This window comes from Rhinolophus sinicus, linkage group LG04 (genome assembly GCF_036562045.2).
Source record: "Rhinolophus sinicus isolate RSC01 linkage group LG04, ASM3656204v1, whole genome shotgun sequence".
Classification (NCBI taxonomy): Eukaryota; Metazoa; Chordata; class Mammalia; order Chiroptera; family Rhinolophidae; genus Rhinolophus; species Rhinolophus sinicus.
This window is the reverse complement of record NC_133754.1, coordinates 148,320,046-148,346,243: the sequence shown is the minus strand read 5'-3', so window position 1 is coordinate 148,346,243 and position 26,198 is coordinate 148,320,046. Positions and strand designations below refer to the sequence as shown.

At 38.6% G+C, this 26,198-nt stretch overlaps 1 protein-coding gene across 2 annotated transcripts in view; it reads left to right on the top strand.

Annotated features, from left to right (window-relative positions):
* Positions 1 to 26,198, top strand: part of LOC109449927 (guanine nucleotide-binding protein G(q) subunit alpha) — a 338,060-nt gene that overhangs the window by 154,846 nt on the left and 157,016 nt on the right. For both annotated transcript variants that reach the window (XM_074330582.1, XM_074330581.1), the window contains exon 2: positions 3,118 to 3,302. In XM_074330582.1, coding sequence (XP_074186683.1) covers positions 3,118 to 3,302 — 185 coding nt within the window. The remainder of the gene's footprint in view (positions 1 to 3,117; positions 3,303 to 26,198) is intronic.

The following is a 26,198-nucleotide window of genomic DNA, read 5'->3' as shown; positions in this document are numbered from 1 at the left end:
GACCCTTGAACAATGGGGATTTGAACTGCTCTTGTATAACTAAAGCCACACAGTTCAAACCTGTGTTGTTCAACGGTCATCTGTGGTGACAAACCCAAACTGGACAGCTGAAACCTGGGCTTGAGACCTCATGCTGCCTGCTACTGGCCACGTCATCTTAGTCATGGTGCCGCCCGTCTCCAAGGCCTTGCTTTTTACATGCAATGGGGATAATAAACACAGACATCTCCCTCAGGTTTTTGAGCAGATAAAATGACAATGTTTTTCCAAGTACTTGGCAAAGGGTTGAACACAAATCTCGGTTTCCTGTACAAAAAGGGGGATATTCAGGAGGTGGAGACCACAGTTCCCCTGTCTATACTGGAGCTTGAAGGTTGTGTGTGTGTGTGTGTGTGTGTGTTTGTGTGTATGCACGCTGGGGGCACAGGTACTGGGTTTATTAGTACTTCCGGGCGGAGTCAGTAGCCCTGGATTCTGGTTTGGGCTCTATGGTTTCTTCATTGTGATTGGCCTTCAGAAGAGTTCAGAGTGTGAGTTATGACTAGAAGCACTTTGTAAACTACAGAGAACCTTATGAATAAGATTTGTAGAGAAAGGGCAGAGGAAAACGAGAGGGGATTCTCCACTGCCTTGCTTTCCCTGTCCTAACCCTTATTAAGCTGCGGCTGCTTTTCTTTTGGTATTTATATAGGCAGGGTCCCAGCAGGAAGCATATGGCACATTCCAGCTGGGTGACTGAGGTGAGTTTTATACAGGGACCTTCACCAAGGTGTGGGCCAGGTGTAGGTAACAAGTGAGGGCTGGGGCAATAACCAGGGCCCCACAACAGCTGAGCAAAGGAAGGGGCGTAGTTATAGGAACCTGGAGAGGGCCACCCATCTGGGGCTGGGGCCTTTTGAAGGGGAAACAGCACATCTATGATGCCATTACAGGGAGGGAGCTGAGGGAATAAATGCTCCCTCCTCATTCTCCTGCTCTCTGGTTTCCTCCCGGTGCCTCCTGTGGACTAAATCCAAGCAGAAGACTAACCAGAGAGCTCTTATGAAATCCTCGCTGGTCAGCCTCCTGGGGCACCAGGCAAGACAAGACAATGGAGAGAGGGGAACTCTGGGTGTGTCTGGGGCAACAGGAAATTCTTTTACTTTGGAGTTGATTTTTGGATTCTTTTTTCATTCCTCTTAAGTCTCCCCCCATTCATTCATTGGCCCCACATTCCACCTGTATTTGGGAGTCTGCATTAGTGTGATGCCCTGGGCTTCGTGACCAGGTCCAAAGAGGTGTTACGTGTGGATTGCTCTTGCCTGACATGACTTAAGGGAAACACTAGCCAATGCAGTTTGCACTTTAATGTTTCTTCTTGTTTTATTGTGGAAAAAAACTGGCAGAGATTGTAATTTGATGGTTATGTCTATAGTTGGGTTCTTAGAGCAAGTGTTTGGGTCTGCGATCGAGATAATACACAAAGAAGCAATCTGGTTTTTCTCCTGCATACTTTGAATTGCTTGGAAAAGTAAAGGCAGTAGTTTCTTTCTATAGATTGTTGATTATGTTGATTGACAATTTCATAGCTTTATTTCTACTGGAGATGCTACCTTTAAGATACTTTTTGCTTTTTTCCCAGTGTTTATAATTAGGATTATCAAAAAATTCGTTTTAAACTCTTTGTGTTAAGCTTGTTATTATAAAATGGGTTGATAACATTCACATTGCAGTGCTGACTTTATATTTCAAGGAATTCCAGATCACTTCACGTTAGAAGTTACGTGAAAATGATAAAGGAATTGGTGACAGCAGGACTATGGGGTTAGGAATCAGCTTTGATTATGTATCTGTGAAAGACTTCTGGGTTTACCAAGACGTCTGCAGTCACTTAAGAGTGCTTCTATGAAAACTGTCATACTTATTTTAATTTTTGAGAATGTTTATAAAGATAGTAATGAAATCCAACCACCAGAAAAATGAAATTAGGACAGAGGTTGTATTCCTAGTTTTTAGTTCTCTTTTTCTACTTTTTTTTTTTTTTTTTAATGCCTTGTAGTTAAGAAATGGCAGTAGGGATGCTGGTCATAAAGAGTTTTATTATCATAGTCTTCCATATTTAATATCCAAATTGGTACTTTTAGCTTTTTTCCACACTGTGAAGGGAAGACAGAGACATTTATTTTGGAAATCTCAAGGAAATTTCAAAGTGAGTGGGAAATGATTCAGAAATGAAGTAACATATAAAAAAACCCCACTTACTTTTAGAAAAATGAAGTTTTTTAGATTTATAGGTTTAGAATCTCCATAGAAATTCAGTGAAATGATATCATTTTTCTATCTTTCCTTCTTCCCATGGACATTTGTAGCTTTGTTAGGGATTATGCTCAGACTTATGGTACCAGAAAAGGAATATGGAAGAAGGAAAACATGATACAGCATAGAAGTAAAAGATCCAGTAACAATAAATTTCTCTATTATGTTATTAATCAGGAATGGGCAGAAGAAAGGAGAGTCACTATGGTTTTTCTGAAATAGGTGATTCCTCGGAATAACTCAGCCAACCAGACCCCCTTAGTAATCAATGCAGTTGCTGTCCAGAAAAATCCTCATTCTTATCTGAATACTGTGTTCTCTGCATACCCCATTTAAAAATAAGAGGAAAATGTCTAAAAATTTTCAGGCATTTTTCGCTTATCACTCTCTGAACAGCATTTGTGTGAGTGTGTTGTTATTTCCAAATCCAAATCCTGGCTAAACAACCCAGCCTCCTGGAAACATTTCAGATATTCTCCAGGGAAGAGAGCTTTATCAAGTATTTATTCTATTCAAAAAATGCTGTTTTCATTGTTTCTTAGAAGATACATGGTTACAAATCACTATCAAAATTCTGAGTGGCTTGCAAAAAGGTGACAGTTTTGTTTTTCTTTAAGTTCTTCTGCCTCTGAAATGGACTCTTCATCCCTTAAATTTTGCTGAGTGTTCACTATAGGTGGCATTTCCACCTCCAGTGATGCCTCTCTCCTGTGAGGCTGCTCTCAGCAGGCCCTTGGGGAATGTCAAACCCAAGCCATCAGTTTCTGGTTTAGTTGTGGGAAGGTGTCATGGTCTGACCAGCTGCTGTTGTCCATCTTTCAGGCACAGGAGAGAGTGGCAAGAGCACGTTTATCAAGCAGATGAGAATCATCCATGGGTCAGGATACTCCGATGAAGACAAAAGGGGCTTCACCAAGCTGGTGTATCAGAACATCTTCACGGCCATGCAGGCTATGATCAGAGCCATGGACACTCTCAAGATCCCCTACAAGTACGAGCACAACAAGGTAGGCGTGGCTCCTCGGGGAAGTGCTGGCCCAGTGTCCAAGTACAAGCGGTCTCTCCACGGGGCCGGGATACAGAGTGGGTTTTTGAAATGTACTTTTTTCATCTCATCCTAAATGGGACTTTTAATGGTTCAGTAAGCTGTTTATACATGTTTTTTTTTTCCTTAAAGCTGTAAAGTCACACCTATAAAAAAATGAAGTTGTATTCTTATTGATAAATATATGGAGTTTTAAAATTTAGGAGTGCAGTTAGTAAGTTCAAGACACAATGTCAGAAGTGAGGGAATTCAGAAAGGAGGCCGTGGCCTTGCTTTACCTTCCACTCTTTGTGATTCCTTGAAAAAATAATGAAAACAGCTTAAGAACATTCTGTCCAGTTTAATTTTGGGTTTTGTAACTTCCTTTCAATAGTACCACAGGCTTAATTTTATTTCAAAATAGGTTCATCTGTCACTTCCAATAACCTTTCAAACACGTTTCCCTACAATTATGTTAAAGTCATGTAAACTTCTAAAATCACTTGAGAAAGGGTTAGGATAAAAATCTAAATTTCTAATATCCAGCATCATCTCTTAGTTGAAGTAGAAAACCGGGTTTTTTATTCTGGTGGAAACAAACGCTCTAATTGCTCACACTCCAAGTATTAGGGATTAGAGATGCATGATACCAAACGAGGTTGGTACATGTGATGGTGGCTTCAGTTTGAGTGACACTGCAGTTGCCCCCTAGGAAACTCACAGGCAAGGACTGGAGTTATACCAGACAGTGCCACCGGTGTAGAGGCCCCAATCTGAGGGAAGGGAAATCCATTTGGAATTTGTAGAAATGTCTTTATCGTCTGTTTTCTTCCCTTCCATTAATCAATCAGTACTTCCACTAATGGATACAGTCTTTGCTCCTTAGGGCTTGTAGGTGCCAATCTTGCAGCAAGCTGATAAAACCTCACCTCTTGTTGACAAAACACTGCATTTGCACCTACAGTTTTTTTTAGGGCTTTCAATCACAAGTTTCATTCTCTGAGTACTCTTGATAATCTACTCTCGAGGATATTTCCATATACCAGGATCCATAGGTAATAGCAAGAAATTGGCATGCCCAGTGTGACCCATAAGCTGAGATTTAACTCACAAAAAAATGAATCATAGGTAAAATAAAGCAATTTTGTGTACCTTCACTTCTGTTACCATCTAGAAGCATCTAACTCTACAGATAAAATCAGGCATATCTGTTTCTTGGATGGTTCCTTGAAATTAACTGGCTGTTTCTTATCTAATTGATACTCTCACACTTAGTTTTCTGATGCCAACCAGAGGGTTTTTCCACCAACACCAGAGACCCTCTGCAAATAATCCTTCCTGCTTGTATCCTCAAGAGTGAAAAAAGCTGCCAGCTTTCTGAACCTGGGAGTGTGGTACCTGAATCAGAGGAAGCAGCCTGGATATCTGAGCAGTATGAATTTAAAAGGATCAGGTTTTGTTTTTGTTTTTTTGCCCCTAAGAAATCTCAGTGTAATGAGTTCCTAAATAAGTGGCATGCTTATTTTGTTGCAGTTGTGAGACAATTCCGTTGAAGAAAAAAAATTTTTTTTAATACCCGTGACTTTCCCAAACTATGGTTGGTTGATAATACGGTGATCTGCTGAATTCTGGCTGAGTTGCCACATGTGTAGTATGACCAATAGGTGTTGCCGGTTTACACCTTATAATACAACACAGTCTTTCTTAATTATACCAAGAAATCATCTTTCTTGGATGCTCCAGTAGAATCCTGCAGGATCCTGCCTTGATGTTAGATTTTCATATGAAGATCATTTATTATACAGTCATGTAGGTGTAGAAGATGAAGTGGAATTTATGCTATATTCATACACACAATGAGGAATATTTAACAATGTGCAGTATCTGAGCTTTTTATATCAGTTCTAATTAAGTAGATTTTACTCTGTTGAATACCATTCAGTTAGAAATCAGCATCATGAAAAGATACTACATTTTTTCTCAGATACCCTAATTATCCTGTGAAATCTTCTCATCTCTCGGTTACTTAAAGTACTCCCTAAAATAGTGACATTAATGTGTAGTGACCTTGAATTCTTCAATATGTTTTATCCCCTTGAATTCATAAGATAAATTACTTTCACATTTGTTCCATTTTCACAACGACAAGTATACACATATTCTAACAACGCATCACACTCCTCTTGCTTCATCCAGCCTCACACTCCTCTTGCTTCATCCATTAACTTCCTGAGCTGGACCCACTCCTTGCATTTGTTAATGCTTGTTAAGGAATTCTATGGTCTCCTTCCTGTTTTACCCAACTGCTGCTTCCTCCTCGTAGACTTCTTCTCTATTCTCCTTCATTGTACAAAGTAATCCCACCCTCCTTTAGCAGAACCCACAGTGGAGTATTTATAATCATCTAGCTTGTATTAATTATGATGGTTTGGATGTTGATTTCATTTTCTATCTAGACTCTAAGCTGCTTGAAAGTAACTGTCATGTTAGTTTCATCTTGGTAGTCTTCATTGTCCCCTGGCATTGTATCTTATACATAGTGGAGTCTCAAAAAGTTCCTGTTTTGTGAATTGGTAAATCCTTTGTAAGCTTAAACACCTAAAGTCTCCTCTACTGCCTCAAAAGCTGTTGAAGTGATTTGTTTCAAAGCAACAAATAGCTATCAAAATTGTTTTGTGTGTATAAGGGGATAAATGCACTGTGCTGTCAGGGATGCAAAGAAGTTTAATCAGGGCTCGGCAGAAATTTACAGTCCAGGAAGGGGTGAGAGAACAGCTGGGGGAGGGGCACACTGGGGAGGAGGAATGGCAGAAGTAAATGTTCAGAAAAAGGAATGTGCATGCAGAGTGTAAACTGACCAGTTTACTTTGGGCAGAATTCTTCTAGAAGAGAACTGAAAAACAAGAACCAAAGTGTGGTTTAGGATGTGCTTGTGAAAAGTTTTGAATCCAAGCTAAGCAGTCTGAATTTTATTTTCTTGTGTTTATGATACTGATTTAATAATAATATTTTATGTTTTGGTTAGAATTTTCTACAGCAATTTTGGGTTACAATGTACTCTGTATTCTGTAAATAGTTTAAGGGATTTAGTATGCATTTTATTGGTAATATAGGAAGCAGTGCGTTGCGATTTGTATTATGTAGTGACACTAAAGACAAAATAAATAGCCATTTAGTTTTTCAGAAAGCTTCTTTGCACTTGCTGCCACATTGGCCATGAGGTATGGTAGAAGCATAAATAAAAACAGTCACTTTCCAGTATTGTCCAACCTGTCTGTACTAGCTTCTGAGTTCATATATTTTATAAGGCAGAGCATAACTTACAAATGATGTAGCCTGTTCTTAACAGGGAAATTGCTCAGTTTTGTTTGCTGTGAAATTGGTTCTAGCTATGGAATGCCACACCAGGAGGTTGGAATTTCTTTTGCTCCTGCCTAAGTGTTACTACATTGGAGCAAGGCTCCCTCTGGTTAGCCAGGGGCTGGCGCAGTGATCTGGGGGAGTCCAGGCCACAATCTCTGCTCCACATGGTGGTGTGGTATCACGTGACCTTTCACAGACCTTCCTCAGTGTTCCAGGGCTGACTGGTTCAGGAGTAGCTTGTAATAAATTCTCAAATTTTACCAAAATAAAGATTAATTCTTCCCTGAGTTTGTATCTGTTATCCTGTTCTTGACCTTTCTTTGCCAAACAAGTAATGTTCATAGGTGAGCTGCTTGGACTCAGCCCAAGTGAGAGAACATGCTTGAGGACTTCTGAATATATGGTGAGCTAGGGTTTCTTTATTCCTAAATGATTACTTTGCCATTTCCCTAAACACAACTAGTGATAACTGATGTTAAAGGGACTAAATATTTGTCGCTTAGTGAAATCAAAAGATACATTTAAGTTTCCTCTAGGTGTAAGGCATCTGACTGTGAGATTACTACGTCATTTATTTTTCAAAAGGGAGAATTTTCATCACTCTTATTTTTTGGTTTCTTACTTTATGTAGAAATACTTCTCTGATTATTCTTTGCTTTGGTGCTGAAATCAGCTCTTAATAAAAAAGGAAGAGATGAACAGTTTCTTTGCCAACATGGCTAAGAACTGTCTTGAAGATGTGCTTGAAGAAGTAGATCACAAGGTTTTGATCCTTGAGTTTTATAACTTACTGTCTGTACCTGGCATTGGCACTCTTCCGTCATTGCCTGCAATACCATGTTTCCCCGAAAATAAGACTGGGTCTTATATTAATTTTTGCTCCAAAAGACGCATTAGGGCTTATATTCAGGGGATGTCATCCTGAACAATCATGCTAGGACTTATTTTCCGGTTAGGTCTTAACATGGTACTTCACATGCGCGTGCCTCATTTTCTCAAGACAGATTGCAGATTACCTTCATGGTAAGCAAGTTTCGAGCTTTATAATTCCTTGCCTCCTCCACAACATGCCCCAAGTGTTTTAGGAGCTTTTGTTCATTGAGCAGATTATTCCTGATACAGATCCTGTTATCCCTTTATCATTGCCTTATAATTTCTGTGAACTGTGAAATCACGGTATCCTTATGGCAATTTCAAAGTATTATTGACAGGCCTGAGCTCCGTTTGCCAGTCTCCAGAAGAGAAAAGAATCTGATGCAATGCTTCTTCAAGAAGTGAACTCAAGACAGTTATTGAGTAGAACTTAGCCACATGCTAAAGTCGGTAGGTAATGTCGTCACCTTTTCTTCTGTTCTAGTTTCTACTTTTAGACTCAGTAGTCCTCATGACTGGGGCTCATTTAGCACTTAGGCTGCAGCTGCCTTTGACTAACAAGCCAGGAGTCTGCAAGCCTGACAATTGTGTTTCCTTCTCTCCTGGGCAGAGAGGCTCAGAGGACTTGTTGCTACCGTACCTCTTGTCCTCTGTGAACTCTTAAGAAAGGACTTGTTACAGAGAAAGTACCTTGTTAAACACATTTACAGCTTTCTGAATTTTCTGTACCTCCTGAGAAAGCTAAGCTCACAGAAGCCATTTTCAAGAGAAAAATATAGCCAAGATTCTGGAGAACTTGTCAGCTTATTCCTGCCTTTGGTCAGTTGAACAAGAAATGACTGTACTTCTTTTTTCAACATGAGAGAATTTTCTTAGTTTATAAAATGCTAAGAGACTGATTTCATTTTAATATTTCTCACCTGTATAATAAACACATAATAAAAGCAGAAGTTAATCGGTATATAGTTTAATCTGTTCCTGTGAAGAACTGTATCAGTCAAGGTTATCTGCTTGCAAGCAACAGAAGCCAACACTGGTGAATTTAAGTAGAAAGAGAATTTATGGGACTATGAGGTCACTCCAAGAATTGAGGGGAAGCCAAAGAACTAGCTCTTGGAAACCCTGGCAGGTCTTGGGGACCTCATCTGTGAGACGGATGAACTCTGGCTCTTTTTAGTCTTCCATGACTCCACTCAAGATTCAAATTCCTGAAAAATCTTGCCTGATTGCTCTAGCCTAGATTCTGTGCTAGCTCTCTGGACGAGGTTGGCCAATTTGATTGACAGTCCCTGAGGGGATTCTTGGGTACAGTTAATAGAAGAAGGGGAATGATGCTTGTTAGTGATTTAGTAAGTTATATATGAAATAAGTAGCTAAGTTTGAGCCCAAACACTGAATAGCTGAGTGACATCGGGATTGCCACATTTTCTTCCTAAGCCTAAATTTCTTCACTCTCTAAGCATGAATTTCCTCGTTTGTAAAATGGGACAGATAATAATAGGATTGTTTCAAGGGTTAAATAGACAGTTTATGTGAAAATGTTTTACAAATGATAAACAATTTGGAAGTTATAAGATGAATTGCCATCATGAAGAAAATGAATACTATTAAACTTCCATCTTTATTAAGAATAAAACAAAGAGAAAATAACATAAACAGCATGACCAGATTTAGGAGGTTTCTAAGAAAAATTTTCCTCAGAGTGACAGTCATTGAAATGGGATTCCAAGGGAGGTAGAGAAATCTCCTTATCTGGATGTGTTCAAAAATAGAATGTATTTTTAACATGTGAAATTTTTAAAGAAAATTTTGTTGCAATAAGACAAGGAGTGTACTAGACAACCTCTGAAATCCTTCCCAACACTATGTTCGTCATGCTGATTCTCTGATTGCAAAACTCAACAAAACGATGAAGCTGTTTTTAAAGTTATTTTGTTATAATTTAAAGCTCCTGCCTTTCTTGAACTTTGTCCATTCCAGCGTGCTTACGAAAATTAAAAAAAAAAGACAATAAACAACAGATTCATTTTGACAATGGTTTCTAGCTCAATGGAAGTTTTTCTTTCTTTGCATCTCAATCTCATGAGTGATTACAATATTTACATCTATGTAGGGTTTTTTGTTTGTTTTTTGTTTTTTTAAACAGTGTTTAAAGTTGAAAATCAGGTGCTGGTTTTGTGGGTATTGTTAGTGATAGTTATTTTAATTGGATTGTTGGCTGCTGGCCAACAAAGATAGCCAGCACTTTTTTATAGAGAAACTTTCTACACCTGCTTCTATAAATCTTTGAAAGTTTTCTTTCTAATAAGTAGTTTGAAGGAATCTGGAGACTTTTCATAACTGATTTGATTCCTTAACCACCTCTTTTTCTGAGGTTGGCTTACCACTCCCTTCTCTCTAGGACTCTTGGGAGTTGGATTACCACTGATTCCCTAGTATTTATAACAACTTTCAAAATCACTTTGAATACTTTTCTTTCTCTTTTAACGTCTTGCAAATACTTCCTAGCCACATTTTCTTCTCTTGACTCCATCCGTGTTCCATTGCAGTTCTTTATTCATTTTATACCCATGACAACCATGTAAAAATAGACAATGAATATGAGATTTTTTTTATCCCTTTTTCTTGGCTAAAATTAATCCATAATTCCAAGGAATGCTGTCATTTATCCAGGATGAGTATCTTGAGTTCAGTTTATCAGAGGGGACTCGGAAGCAAAGAAAGACTTTGGCAATAGACTTAGACTGCTTTCTTTTCTTCTCTCTCCTTTTTGTAATTTTTATATGCAGAAAAGTATACACATCATCAGTATTGATTCCACGCATTTTACCATTGTGAGCACATTTGCATCTAGATCTGTTGATCTGAGTCAACATGACCAGAAGCCTCCCCATCCTACCTTGTAGTCAGTACTCCTAACCCCCAAAGGCTGACTACCGTCCTGCCTTCTTATAACATAGATTTGTTGTGTTAGTTTTTGAGCTTTGTATGAATGGAAGCACACAGTGTGTATTCCTTTGTATCTGGTTTATTTCTCTCAACATTACACTTGTGGAATTCACCTGTGTTATTACTTATAATTGGAATGCATTTATTGTCATTGATGTGTAACAGCAGTACCCCACAGAACTTGATGAAAATGCTTTATGTCTGTGCTGTGCAGTACAGTAGCCACTAACCACATGTGGCCCTTGCGTCCATACTGTGTAGTTAGGGTGACTGAGGAACTGGGCTTTTACTTTTATTTAATCTTTCAGCTTTACATTTACATTTATGTGTGACTATTGGTGACTGTGTTGGACAGCACCGTCATAGAATATTCCATTTTATGAATATGCTACAGCTTGTTTATATATCCTATTGATAATACAAGTTTGGGTGTTTCTGGCTATTACAAATAATGCCAATATAAACATTCCTATACGTCTTTTGGTGAACATAAGCATGCATTTCTTTGGGGTGTGTACCTAGGATTTGGAATTGCTAAGTCAGAAGGTATACATCTGGTCAGTGTCAGTACATAGATAGTACCAAAGAATTTTCCAGAATGATTGTACCAATTTATACTCCCACCAGCTGTGTATGAGAGTTCTAGTTGCTCCATATCCTTGGCAACACTTGGTATTATTAATCTTTTTTATTTTAGCTATTCTGGTGGCTGGATAGTGGTATCAGATTGTTATTTTAATTTGCATTTATTCAATAAGTTGGAATAGTGAGTGCCTTTTCATATGTGTAATGGCCATTTGGTTATCTTTTATAGAATACTTTTTACCTTTTATTCTGTTGGGTTTTCTAATTTCTTATTGTTTTTCTAGGATTTCTTTATATGTTAAGGATGTGAGTCTCTGTTGATTAACTGTATTGCAGATGTCTTTTGTGACTTGATTTTTATTTTCTCCTTGGTTCTTTAGTGCAAAGAAGTTCTTAATTATAATAAGTCCAGTTTATAATTTGTTTCCCCTTCTGATTAGTGCCTATTGTATCCTTTAAGAATAATCTTTGCCTATTTTAAGGTCATGCAGATAATCTGCTTTCTCTTCTAAATTCTTTTTTGTTTTGCTTTTTACATTCAGATCTAAAATCTACTTCAGATGGATGATAGAGTATGATGTAAGGTGAGGGGGTCACCCTTTCCCCCCCCCCATATGGATATCTAATTAACCCACTTAATTTATTGAAAAGACCATCCTTTACCCAGTGCAAGGCAGTGTCTTTCATCTTTGTTGCCCATCAACTGAATGTATGTGTGAGTTTGTTTCTCAGCTCTCTTTTCTGATCCATTGGTCTATTTTGTATATATTTGTGTCAGTACTGCATTAATAACTAAGCTTTGCGATGAATTTTATATTGTGCAGTATAAGTCATTCAGCTTTGTTTTTCTTCTTCAAGATACAAGAGCTCTATTTATTCACTTTAAATTAAAGGTACCTTTAATAAAGAATATTTCTTTAACGGGTAGATTTCCCAGGGTGAATCCAAATATTATAATTGTTCTCTATAACATAAACATCTTCCCTTTCTTGGGGCCTCAGTATATTTCCTTGTTGAATCTGTGTTGCTGCCTAGCTCAGTACAAGGACTTCTGTTTTTCCTAGATTAATAACATTGCATTTTTATTATTATCTCATTTACAAAAGATGGTGGAGCTCTGTGTGCTTTTGCCATCATTCAATGGGGTCATCACTCAATGGGGTCATGTTCTTTCTCACTTTAGTATTTCCTTTAGCAAGAGTGGGGGCTGGACTATGAGTGCAATGGGATCCTACCAAATTCCCTTTCTAGGCCAACACTGCTCTGCACCACAAACATCAGGCCGATTTGGCACCAGAATCCCTTCTGATTTTATATCTTCACTATCCATAACATATTAAAAGGATTGAACAGGCTCACCTGGATTTTTGGGTTTTGTTTTGTGGTCTCCAGCTACCAGCTATTGTGGAAATAGACCATCTAGTGTGGCTCATTGTGAGGGCTGTAGTCAGGTAAGAAGGTAATGCAAGCTGGTTTTGCCCTTTCTTTAACAGTGTGTTAATCCTATTATGTAAATTTTTTATTTATTTAGGTCTTCATGAGGATATTGGGAAGCAACTCATTTTGGTGAAGTAGGGATATTAAGCACAGGCAGAACTGAAGACATAGGTATCCACACACGCACATATGCATGCACACACTTATGTGTGATTGCTGCCTTGTGCATTAGAAATGACCTTTGGAGACTATGTGCGTGGGGATAAAACTGATGAAGACCAGCATCCTCTCCAGATTGTATATATATAGTTACTGTCCTCAGGTAGTGTTTTCTCAGCTTACAGGTGCCCGATCTGCTTTGAAGCCCATCTCGTTTGAAAGTAACTCATCTCTTGTGACTGTGTTCAGCTAATCCACATTGTTTAAAATTGGTGAAAGAAAATTCACATTTGAGGGCAGACATAGAGCTTTAGTTATTAAAATTAGCACAGTGTTTGGCACATGGTTCTAGTCTGTTGAATGAATGAATGAAAGTATCTCTTATATGCTAGTCAACATACACCAATTTGGCTGTTTTTATAAAAAGAGAAGAGTGAGCGCTTTAAGGAACATCACTGATTTGTGCAAACACACCAGAGAACTCTGCTTAAGCAGTCTCCCCCTAAACCCCTTTCAGCCGCTCAGACGTTGGATGTCCAGAGACTGACAGCTGCCATATTAAATACATGTGGCATAGTTTAACACATTTTAGTAGGAAGTTGTGAATCTGGTCATTTGGCTGTTCTTTGTTAACTCCTGGCAAAGCATCACATAAATACTTTCTTTTTTCTTTTAAACCAAGTAATGCATGGTTTTCCCCTTCAATTTTAAACCACTGCATCTACTTTCAGTTAGAGAGGCGGAATATATCCTGTTGGAACCAAGAAAAGTGAATGCTTAATGGAGTCTGATGGGATCTAGGGAGGGTATGTAGCATTTTCCTTCTCATTCTCACCCTACTGAAGAAATACTTTCAGTTCCGGGCTTACTTTTACCTTTTGTAGACACCTACTAAGTAGGGCTTGCTTAGTATTTGGCAAAGCAACAGTTTTGCTTATCTAAGTCACATGTATCAAAACCTAAAATATTGTTGTTTTTAAGAAACTGTACTCTTATTCTCTACTATATTCGTTTGCCCTAAAACAATTATCTTGCTACATAATTGTGCTTTTAAATAGTATATTGTTAATATACTCTTGATCTTCATGAACAGATGGGCATGTATCCAGACACAAATACCAGCAAACATAGGTACTTTAAAAAATGACATTTTTGTGACCTCTCACATTATATGACACTTATGTTTCAAGGGATTAAAAAAATACTTCATTAAAAGCTATGATTACTATTTTTGGCTGATATATTGTAAATATATGCTTTGAACACATTCCCACCCCCCGCCCCATTTTATGTTTCTTAAAGTGAATTTGCTGAGGAGATACCTTTTAAAGTTCTTGCCACCATTACTTTGTAAGATGATTATGCAGTTTTCTTATAATAATTGTATGATTTGTTCACAATGAAAATGACTTCGAGGAGTGGATTACTGGTATATATCGAGAAACTTGGTATCACTGCCGAGTTCTACAAGACTGTCAGATTGCTTGGTAGGTTATCAGCTCCTTTCAATGTGCACACATCCTCTGTGGTAAGAAGTCTAAGGTTTTGAGCTGAAAAGCAGGCTGCATTGACAATAGTAGACATTGGCATGTCCGGAGCGAGCTAGACAGTCGGTGATTATATGGTAAGAGCTCAGCTATTCAGGTGATTGTTTGCTTTGTGCATTCTTGAAGACTAGCCTAGTCTTCACTTTCTTGACCTTTTTAGCCATTTTTACTGCCTCTTAGGCTGTGCCTATGGCAAAGTGATAAGAGTGTGTAGCTATTTGGTCATAGTACACTGCAGCCAAACCCTCACTAAAGTTGTGTGTTAGAATACTTTTGGATTCTATTATCCTCCAGCTGATCTTGATCCTATATTCCATATTGTAATGAAAAATTTTGTGTTAGCAGTGCTGTCAGAGTTTTAGGAATTTTGGCCTTGCCAGGGCCAAGTGCAGTGTCAGTATGAAGATACTTCTTCACTTCAAAGAATATGATATTGGCACAAAATGGCCAATACCATATACGTTGCAGATGGTCTGTGTAGATGTTGTGCAGTTTGTGCCCAGCCATGGGGGAGAATGGCGGCCCCACGGAAGAATTGCTCTTTTCTTTGCACAGTGACACTATCACTTTGCCAAACACTCCATGGCAGATGGGATTCCTTTTTCAAATTTGCATTAAAAGTGCCATATAGTCCGATGGCAGCTTTGAGCCATCCTAACTAAAGAAGAGGTTGGAAACAGTGACTTTACATTTTAGAAGAGTACTTTGCAAACTCCAGTGTGTGTATAAATCATATGAGGATCTCGTTAATGTGCAGATTGTATTTCAGTGGATGGGGGGAGGCCCATGATTTTTTTTCCTGACTAGCTCCCAGGTGATGTTGAAGTTGCCTGAAGTAGAACCATCTTTGATTCTCCACCACCATAGTTCATATGAAATCATTAGGGGGCTAACCTTTGGAGAGAAGGTCCCAGAACTTACACCTTAATAGTATTTCTGCTGAAGAACATTAAAGCAACTTAGTTAAACTTTCTAACGTATGCCATCCTCGTCTGAAAAGTGAAGGTGATAACGGAACCCACTTCATATAATCAATGTGGGCATTAATGAGATAATATAGAAACAAAACTTTTAAGATTATAACATCAGTATAGTAAGTGTCTACTAAATGGTTGTCGAATTCTTTCCAGGAAGTACTAAGTCAGAAGAAATGTATGGGCCTTTGGGTAAACTGCAGAATGTGTTAAGGAGAAATTGTTGGTTGTTTAAATATATTAAAGAGGCTGTGACCCAAGAATGAGACATGGGTTCCCATTATCAGGTACACCAGTGGTTTCTCGGAAGCAGGGGCCTGGCCTTTGATTGGACCTAAGAGAACTGGTGTAGAGTTTAAGTGATGGTGGGGACTGTAAATGAACGGATTCCCGATCCTTGTTATGGCTGGGGTCACGGAGCAAAGGAGCACTGACTGGTTCTTCCTTGATAATCAAAGTATCTTGTTATCTTGACTCCAGGGTGTTCACGACTAAGAGAGGGTAATTAATCCAGCGAGGAAAAGGGAAGGAAAGGGAGAAAAATGACCTCGGTCCAGTGCTTTTGGGCCCAGTATAATGTCAGGTATTTAATATGCTCAAAAGTATGAGGCGTAGGTGGTAGCATTCTAGTTTCACAAATGAAAAATATTTAAAATGTGTTTCCTAAATCACTCAATTTGTAAGTTCATGGGGCTGGATTTTAAAAGTAGAGCTGGGCTTAATTATTCCCAAAAGGCAACTCATGTACTTGACTCCATAAACACCTTTGGCACCAGGACACACATGGTTGATTTTCTTATGAGAAAAAAGTAGGTGGAGTTCTATGCTGCCACTCCAACTGTTTTTCCATCGCTTTAGCCAGGGCCAGAGGCAGACTGCTCTGCTCACTGCTGGGTCCCTCGTGCCAAGCACAGTGCCTGATTCACACATGGCTGCAGTAAATATTGTAGAATGAATGGATCCAAATTTAAGCAAAGAGAGCTGATTGTGTGATACTATTATTGTGGACCTTGTAAACTCTTAATTCTGGCAACCATTCATTTGACTTCTGCTTCCTGACTGGATACTTTTTTAAATTTCTTCATGTTTTTGATTGATAACACGGTTATTTGTTTAATGTCTAGTTAGATTTAAAAAAAATAAATAAATAAGCATTTTTTATCTCCCTTAAGGCCAGAGGAAGTTTAAGATGTGCTTTGCTTCTAGGTATTTACAGTTTCATTGGAGGGGCAAGATTTACTCCATAGAAAGTTAATTCTTTAACTTGCAGTCAAGACAAAGATTTCTACACAAAAGCATATATTCTTTTTTCCTTCTGTAATTTCCCTTTCTTTGTCCTCCTTCCTACCATTTTGGGTGGTGATTGTAGTGGTGCATCTGGCACTGAAAGGTGTCTGTTTTCCAATGATTGCCCATGGAGAGATCTTTTCTGGGAGCCAGGGAAGGTGTGTGAGCTTCTTCTGCGTTGTTGGGCTGCCATTGGATCTTGACTGCGATAACGATATGATAACATAATTCTGTGAAACTTATTCACAAATCAAGGAAGTCGTTGGAAAACTTGTTCATCAGAAAAATTACTTGACTATGAATTATAACACATGTATCTGTAATATGTGAAATTAAGATATTTGGATGGGTGTTTTCTTAAGGACTAGATTTTTTTTTTTACTTTCATTTTTCCCAAATGGAAATACATTGATTTTTTAAAATATAAATACAAAATAAATGTGCTCATTGTAAAAGAAAATTGAGACAATGTATAAAAGCAAAAGGGGAAAGTAAAAATCGCTTGTAATTTTACCATGTGAGAAAGCCACTGTGAACATAATGATATATAAACACATTAAGATTTTAATTATGTACGTATAATGTATGTCCACTATCCCCTATCTAAAATTCCTTGGGCCAGATTACTTCTGAATCCAAAATTTTTTCTTTTTATATTTTAGACAGGCAGTTTGATAAATACACTCTATATTTTAGAAGGCCCTCCCCCCCCCCATTGAGGTATGGGGTAGTTTCCTGTAATAACATTTCATCAGCAAAATATTAATATTTGCAATTAGTGGAATAAAGATCACACATAGTCTTGTGGCAAGTCATGAAGGACAATGAATTAAATGAATTACAAAAAACTCTTTCAGTTCTTGGAACTTTTGAGATTTCAGATTATAGATAAGGAAGTGTGGACCTGTATATAAATACTGATTATTTTTATTGGATATATACCATAAATACTTTTTTTTTGACATGCTTTCTCACTTGTTCTGTGATGAACATCTTTCCAGGATAAATTGCTAGAGATGGAATTGCTAGGTCAAAAGATATACATTCTTTAAGGCTTTTGATAAAGATTGCTAAATTGCCATCCTGAAAGATCATACTAAATTACAGTGGAGGGTTTGAGATGTCTGTTTTTACCACATCTTTGCCAACTCTTGAGTTTTATTAGTTTTAAGTCTTTCCAATCTAATAGGTGAAAGTGACACTTTAGTTTACATTTTTTAATACTAATGATGTACTTGTCTTTATAACTGTTTGGCCGTAGAGCTTCTCCTAGATTCATTCCAGAGATTTTGACATTCGCAAATTATACTGGGGCTATTATCTTATGAATTGTTGGAGATATTAATTAAATGTCAGGTATGATCACTTAACATTGGTTATTTCACTTAAAATGTGATTGCAATGAAAGAACAAATGTCACTGTAGGTGTCAGGAAGCTCTAGGCCAAATATGTGTTTAATCCCTGGCTGGCATGCTGTGCTCATTCTCAAACGTGGCTCATCATATGTCCCCATGGTTCTTTTAGCATGGACAAGTATAGTTGTACATACAGTGAGGACTCTTTCAAGGATCATTTAGATAGACGTTTCCTGAATGTGAAAGTGGTATTGAATGGCATTCACATTTGAAGGGTTCAGTTTGAAGTCTCTCCAAGTTACATCATCAACCTATAGGTGAGATTAAACAAGCTTATACCAAATGGCCCCCTGCAGTTACCTCATTCAATTTTCTGACAAATGTAAAATAGTGCGGCCACGCTGCTTGTTCTAAAGAGGAATTTTGATGTGTCATCCTTTCATTCTGTAGGTCTGAAAAGATTTCCCGTAAGCCTGAGGCAGTGGTTTTCAAACATTGGTAAGGTCTGAAATCACCTGGGGAGCTTAATTACAAGGCAGATACTTGAGCCCAGCCACCCAGCAGAAACCTGAGCCCAGTCCAAGACCTTGGACTGCCTTGAGAAAGGTAGCCCAGCCCTGATTTTAATCAGATTATTATAATAATAGTAATAATCATAGAAGTGATTTTATTCTTGTTAATATAGGCATTGTTAATAAATAACAATTCACATAATCATACAATTCTTATTAATGGTACTGTTATGAATGTTGTAAATATATCTGCTCACTCACTATTAATCAAAGTTCCATGTTAAGTGAATGAGGAACTTTAGGATTCGTCATCTTTAATATCTGATTGAATTTCATTTCCTGGTAATAGAGAGTGAAATAAGGGCCATTCTTAACTTTTGAACATACAGAAAACAAATATGTGCAGCATTTTTATGATAAATCATTTCAGGAGGGACATTAGTTTACTTTAGTTGAGCAATAGACTATTATAAGCAAACTAGAATTTTTTCTATTGATACTATCTCACAATCGTATATTTTGTTATAGTTTACATTTAATTTCCTTACAGTATGTGTGTATCTATCGTCTTTGTCTGTCTTTTTTTGAAACAAGCCTGTAAAGAATCTAGCTGCTTCTTTGGTGATACTATCACAAACATTATTCTGAACAATTGATGAAAGAAAGCAGAGCAAGTTTGCATCATTTTCAAACATGTCGATATGTTTCAACATTCTAAAGTCAAAGAAACATAAAAGAATGTTAGCCTACACCAACTTTAATTTGGGTCACCCCAAAAGACCTGCTAATTATTTGACATAAGCACTAATTATTTTGTGAACTTTGTTCTTAAAACATAAGCAAGTGTGAACTTCCATCAAATACATCACCCAGATCCCTTTGTGTTCTGGAAATTGATTATTTGTGGTCTCTGCAGTCAGCCGTTTACTAAGCTAAAAGCAAAAGTATGCCAGAATGAATTGGGAGAGACTTTCTGCCCCAGTAGAAGCAGGATGTATCATTAATCTGTGAACTTTCTCCAGCAAATGTTCAACCTAACAGGGGAAGGGGCTCGGCTTTATCTTAGATCAGCAAGTCTGCCCTGGCTTGCCAAATTATCCAGATAGATATAGAAAGTCAAAAGAGTCATTCCATCACTGTCCTTGTAAGGGCATTTACATTTTGTCTTCAATTTGAAAATGATTTAACGGGATTGTTTTGTTTTGTTTTAGTATTTCCCTGAAACATGGACTGACTGTTAGGTGTGAGGAAATAGAAGCACAGATTTTTAGGTGACCCGCCCCCACCCAGAAGTCATACAACCCTGGAGCTGTAGTTAGGAAGATGACAATCCACTTTTGGACATTTTTTCCCTCTCTCCTTTAAAAATAAGTATATTTACTTGTGCTTTAATGATGGGTTTGGATTAGAATGGCCAGTAACAAATTATTTTGCTGCCCACCTTTTTCCCTCCCAGCTTCTCCCAGGGTGAATCACTTGCCTACCTGTAAAACAGACAGAGCCTGAGTGGGAGAATTCTCCTTAGCCCCTGGGGAAAGGGAAGGAAATTAGCCTTTAATGGGAGCTTTACTCTTAGCTAGCTGTTTGTCCCCACCAGGTACCAGATGTCCTAGGACATCAAGGGTCTCATTTTATTCCTTCCACTCCCTGCTGTGGCTCATGGTTAAGGAAGCCGAGTGGCTGATTAGGCAGCCTTGTACATCCTCTCGTCTCAGGCCACCACGGACAAAGCTGGGTGAAATGTTGCGGTCTCCATTCAGATTTATCCTGTTTCATTCCAGAAACACATTGGTATTCATTTTCCTACCCCAGTTTAGATTTTGTAAACCTTATTCTTACGTCTGAGATCACACCACGTCATCGATAATATTTTGTGGATTATTGATTTTTTAAAACAACTTAGATCTCCTGACCTTTATTATCTTTAACATTTTCACTTGCCTTTATTTCTTTCTTGCAGTTTAAAAGTAAATAATTTAGCTGATGTGCCATGTCAGACCAGGCATCTCAATCTGTTACGACCATAACCTGTTAAAGTGTTCCTCTCAACTCTGTTGGCACAGCACAATTTTATCGTGGAAGTCTGCAACGAGGACGAGATTTTTAATTACGAAGGATGCTGACGCTAGTAACCAAAGTAATATTATTGAAAAGCATGCTTGCTGAAACTTAGAGATATACCACAAGTATGAGAAAAGGATATTTTTTCATCAGCTAAAGTATATTATTTGGAAATTAATTGTGATGACAAGTAGAAAGCAAATGCAAGACCAGGTATAATATAATATAACATAAGACCGGGTCTCATATTAATTTTTGCTCCAAAAGACGCATTAGAGCTGATGGTCCGGCTAGGTCTTATTTTCGGGGAAACATGATTTTATATATATATATAAATATTTATTTATTTGTAGCCTGCCTTAGGTATCAGAAAAATCTGAAAGTTTCATTTTTCTTCATTCACTAGATTATAATAAGTGTAATGTAAATTTAATCCTAAAATATGGGTATTAATTAACCCCATTTACTAATAAAGAAACTGAATTCAGAAAACCTAGGCAATTGGGCTGAAATTGCAAAAGTGTAGGGAAGATGGGTTCAAAACCAAGACACTGAGGAATACAGGGTAAGGTATAATCTCATCCTCTAGGGATTGTGTTGTTCAGTGAGGGACATACATAGACATTTACCAGATACTGAGGGAGTGAAGAGGAGACTGGAAAGGCTCTGCTGGGTGATGTTTGCACTGGTCCTGAAAGATGAGGAAGGTTCTGACAGGTGAATGGGAGTCAGGGAAGGTGATGAGTAAAGGCGCAGAATAAGAAAGCACAGGGCCATTCCGGGGAAAGCTGAGTAATACGATGCTGAGTGGTATGACAGACCAAAGACAGCAAGGTAAGGCATGTTTTATGGAGGGAGGTCAGGCAGGAAAGGTACAGGGGAACCAGATTGTGAGGACCCTCCAATCCCAAACTCCTCATATTGATGCCAACTGCCATGGGGGCCGCCTAGTGCCCAGGACAGACAAGGAGGCAGTGGGAGCCTGTGTTTTCAGATTGCAGGTGAGGTCAGAGTGACAGGTGGCACTGTCTATAAGCAAGAGGAACATCTGGGAAATGAGGTGATGAGAATGTCAACCAGGATGAGGGGATGAATGTGGGAGAGAAATGGCAGCTTGAGGGGGGAACCAGAAGCAGAATCAAGCAAGTTATTTGTTTGTTTGTTTTTTTAACTTAAGAAGACACCTGAGTGTGTGACTAGGTCAGTGGAAATTTGCTGGTAAAGAGGGAAACAGTTGACAATAAGGAGAACATGAAATAAAACAAAATTCTGGAGAAGCAGGATACCCAATGGTTTGAAACTATTGGAAGTGAAAAGAGACTCACTGAAGTTCAAAGTTTCAAGTAGAGAAGAAGGCAGCTTTTGACACACATTCCTAATTAATTTTAAGATCATCTGCTGAGAAAGAGGGGAGTGAGGGAAGCGGGGGGTCAGGGTTGTGGAAAAAAATGAAGGAAAAACATTGGTTGGGGTTCAGATAATTGGGAATTAGTGAAAGAGAGTCAACCTGAGATGAATTGCTGCAACTTGCTGAGTACCTCATATCTCACCACAGGTAGATGTTATCAGCCTGCCCTACTGGGTAGCAGATTCCATACGGTCATCCCTGAATTTTCCATGATAAGTGAGAACAGGTATAATATGAATAATTTAAATCTCCAGCGAAGCTCCAAATCTCATTTAGCAATAAGCTTCTTTTATAGTAAAACACCCCAGTGTTCCCTGATAAAGTGTCAGAAGCAACTTTTTTGACTGTGGTATTTGTACACGTGATTCTGTCAGAATGTGGAGTCCCTCTGGCCTGAGATAGCGCAGTGACCCCAGAATCACTCATTGACTTAGTAAAGAACTATGTTGAGCCAAGGAATTCGATTCAGTCAAGAAACAGCTTTGAGCAGTCTGCTAACCCAGTGAACAAGTGGGCCCCAGAAGGGCTGAACAAACCCCAAAGTGGGCAGTTTGGCAGCGTGGAACAAAATTTAAATTCTGTGTTCTTTTGCAACTAGGAATTCCTCTGTGCAGAATTTGCTGCGCTGGAGTGAAAACTTTGAGACGGCAGGGATCGTACCTGCTTTGTTCCTGCTGAATCGGCAGTACCTAGCACAGTTCTGTGCATGTGACATGTGCTCAGTACATGTTTGTGCAATAAATCTATGACTGAAATGCTTGTAAGAGTGTGCAGGGACACCATTCTCCACCAGTATTGTCTGAGGTCCGGCCAGATAGTCTTTGACATCTGTGCTTCTGCCACTTTCCATCCTGCACTGGATGTGTTGCCCACCTCCCCATTTGCATGTGTTGCCCACCTCCCCATTGTTCCAGATTATTTTATGAGATGCTCTCATATAATCCTATTCCTTTCTTTCTGAGCATTTATCCCATTTGTGACTATATATCTGTTAATGGGATTCTTTGAAGAATGTCCATCTCTCTCATCAAGCTCTGATCTTCCTAAGAGCAGGCTAGTAACTGCTCACCATTATATCCTAAAGGTGTAGCAAGTACAGTGCCTGGTACAAAGTGGGGGTCAGTATGCATGCGTACACACACACACACACACACACACACATTAATAGTGAGTTATGTTCTGTATAGTATTTTTTATAATAGTGAAAACTTGGAAATGACCCAAATATCTATCAATAAAGAAATAAATTATGGTATAGCCACTCTTTGGAATTCCATGCAGCTGAAATAAACAGTGAGGTAGAACTGTATGTACTAATCTGGGAAGTCACGAGTCACATATTTATTATGTTTTTTTTTTAAAAACTTGCAAATTATTATGCATAATACAATCCTATTTTTATATAAAATAAGGAAGTAAAAACCCCAAAATGCATACATTTATTATAAGTGAATAGCAAAAATGCTAGATGAAGGAACAATAAACTCTTAAAAAGGTTGATTGATTTTTGAGTTGTGAAATCAATGCTCAATTTTTATTTCTTTTGCATATAATTTATTTGAAAAAAATAGCCCTTTGGCTGCAGATTCATTCTCTGCCTCATTCATTCATTCATTCATTCATTCATTCAAGGGATTTAATGAACACCTATGTGGCAGGCACTGTGCTGAGCATTATATAACTGATAACTACACTGCTCTGGAGTTGCTAAACTGCTAGCTGGGAGCACGAACAAGAAAGGACATGGCCCATTTACAATGTAGTGTAGTAAGTATTGCAGTAGGAAACATTGCAGCATATCCCCTGGACAGACAATAGCCTAGATGGGTGAAGGGGACAGGGAGGCTCCCTAGGATTTTTTTGCTAAAACTGTTACTTATTGAATGTCTACTGTGTGTAAAGCCCTGGGATGATTAAGCACATTCCCTGTCCCCCAGGAACCCAACTGTTGAAAAGGAGTGATAGCGCATGTGTGATGTGTTGTGCCATGTGACTTAGCCATGTATTAGCACTACGTCACAGAAACATGCAGCGTGAGCTAATAACCTCAGATTGGAGAGAAAGGGAGAATGGCCTTGATTACCCAGTGACAGAACAGTTGGCCTCTAGGCAATTAAGAGTAGCTATATCTTATTTCCTCTAAAGATGTCACCTTCCCATAGATTTAGGGTACATTGATAACGCTGAATCATTTTTGCCAGTCCACCTTCTTGGCCCTTCTTACCATTTACTTGCTTTTTCTAAAGGAAGCACGTCTTGGATTGCTTTTTCGTCAGAGAAAATCTTTTACAATGTTCACTGATTTTTTTTTTTTTTTTTTTTTTTTTTTAGCCATGGTAATTTCTGAAATAAGACAATGGGTTTGATGAGTAACTGTGGCGTGCTGGGGAGCTTCACGCTGTGGACTTGGCCACTCGGACACATGCAACAGCCTCCCAGACCATGAGTGGCCTTTCTTCATTCACATACACCTTTTCTGTTGTTCTGTTCACAGAATATAAATCAGGAGTATAAAAAGGAGACAAAAGTAATGAGAATCTCAGGGGACTTCTGCACTGGAACCTTTGCTTGGGGCAGCCGTCGGGGCTCATCAGCCCCTGGCTCTAACCCAGTGCTCAAGGCAAGCTGAGGGAGAGAAGAACAGGAAAGAGCTACAGCAGATGAAAGCAAAGAGGCCATTCCAGAGTCGCTTCGCCACTAGTGTCTTCACTGACAAAACTGGATTTGCCGTTCAGAGCTGGGCAGTTCTCCCTTTTTTGTCTGCAGACCCGATAGTCATCACCAGGAAAGAAGCCCTGGCTCCCTTGCCCTGCTCTCAGCAAAGATTTAATAGCCGTGTCCTGGTACAGGGAGGTTTCATGTTACTAAGACTTCATTATTATTACAAAACACGCAATGGAGCTTGATCATAAATAATTGAAAACCCCTGACAAAGAAAATGAGCTGAGCACATTCTGTGATACGGCAAACTGATTTTCTCCCTGCATCACAGTCGTCTGTTAGCCTACCAATTCCCCAGACTCCATAATTAACAATGGGCAGCTCTGTTCTTGAGAGAATTACCCAGGTTTGGCATTGGTGCCTCCTTTGTAATGGCGCAAAGGGGTGGGTTGGCTCGGTTCCTACCAGTCTCTCAAAGAGGGCTTCAGTATGCTTCCCATTGTAATTAAGTATCATTGTAATAACAGACATGTTTAGTCATTAGTAATGTAGATAACTTCTGGAAGACAAAACACAGCTGCCTGTATGATGTGTCCTGTGTCATTGTTTTCCTCTTTGAAAAACTTACTCTGAGGCTAGAATGTATCAGTCCAGGTCCACTGTGTACTGATGTGCATAGTAAATAATTGGGAGCATGAAATGAATAAAAATGGTTTTAATTGAGCTAGTTTCTTCCTTAAGTTGTTGGCATGATAAAAAGAGGAAGTTAGGGAAGGGGGCCTGTTCTAGATTAGAAGGAACTAAAGAGACAAAATGCAGTGTTTGTCCCTTGTTTGGATTGTGTTTTGAACAAGTAAAAATAAATAAATAAATAATTTTTAGATCATCAGTGAAATTTGAATATGTATGGACCAGGCCTGATAGCAGGAAATTTTTTTCTTACTGTTTTGTCAGGCTTGAAAATCGCATTGTAGGTTATAAAAACTTTTTTCATATGTCTTTACAAATATGTGCACTTGGAGAGATGCATATTAAAACATATAGGGACAGCTTTAGGACAAGTGGGGTTTGCTCTGAAATACTTAAGCAGTATTTTAAAGAGTGGAATAAGTGAAGCTCACAGTATGGCATGGCAAAATCTTGATGATCGTTGAAGGGTTTATGGGGATTCATTTTACCATTCTCTCCAAACTTAACTAATTTACAAATGTTCCAATTTAGCTTCTTTGGTTGTAAATCCTACGTTTTAAAATAGAGATAATGGATTTATTAACTAAATAAATGCTCATAGCCCCTCCCAAAATTGTATATAAAAGCTGTGAGCAGGCTTCTACTCAAGGTTCCTCATTGCCTCATCATACCTCCTACTATTCTATAATGAACTGCACAGATTTAAGTATTTTCTAACAGAGATTTTCAGTATTTGCTCTTTTCCCAGTCCTCTCTGTTCTTTGTCATCTCCCACAGGAAGGAAGGATATCAAGAGCTCTGTGCTCCCACCATGAGGCTCTGCTGGCCTGCCTCTACTCCTCTGAGAGTCAGAGATCAAGGGGAGCGTCTCTCCAGAGTGCCTCCACCTCTCCACTCAGCTGAGTCTTCCTTTACTTGTCCGTATAAACCAGAGTCAGTTCCCTGAACGTCAGGTAGCGACAGGATTGCCCAGTGGTCAGATTCCCATCACCATGATTTGGATAGCAGTGCTGCCAC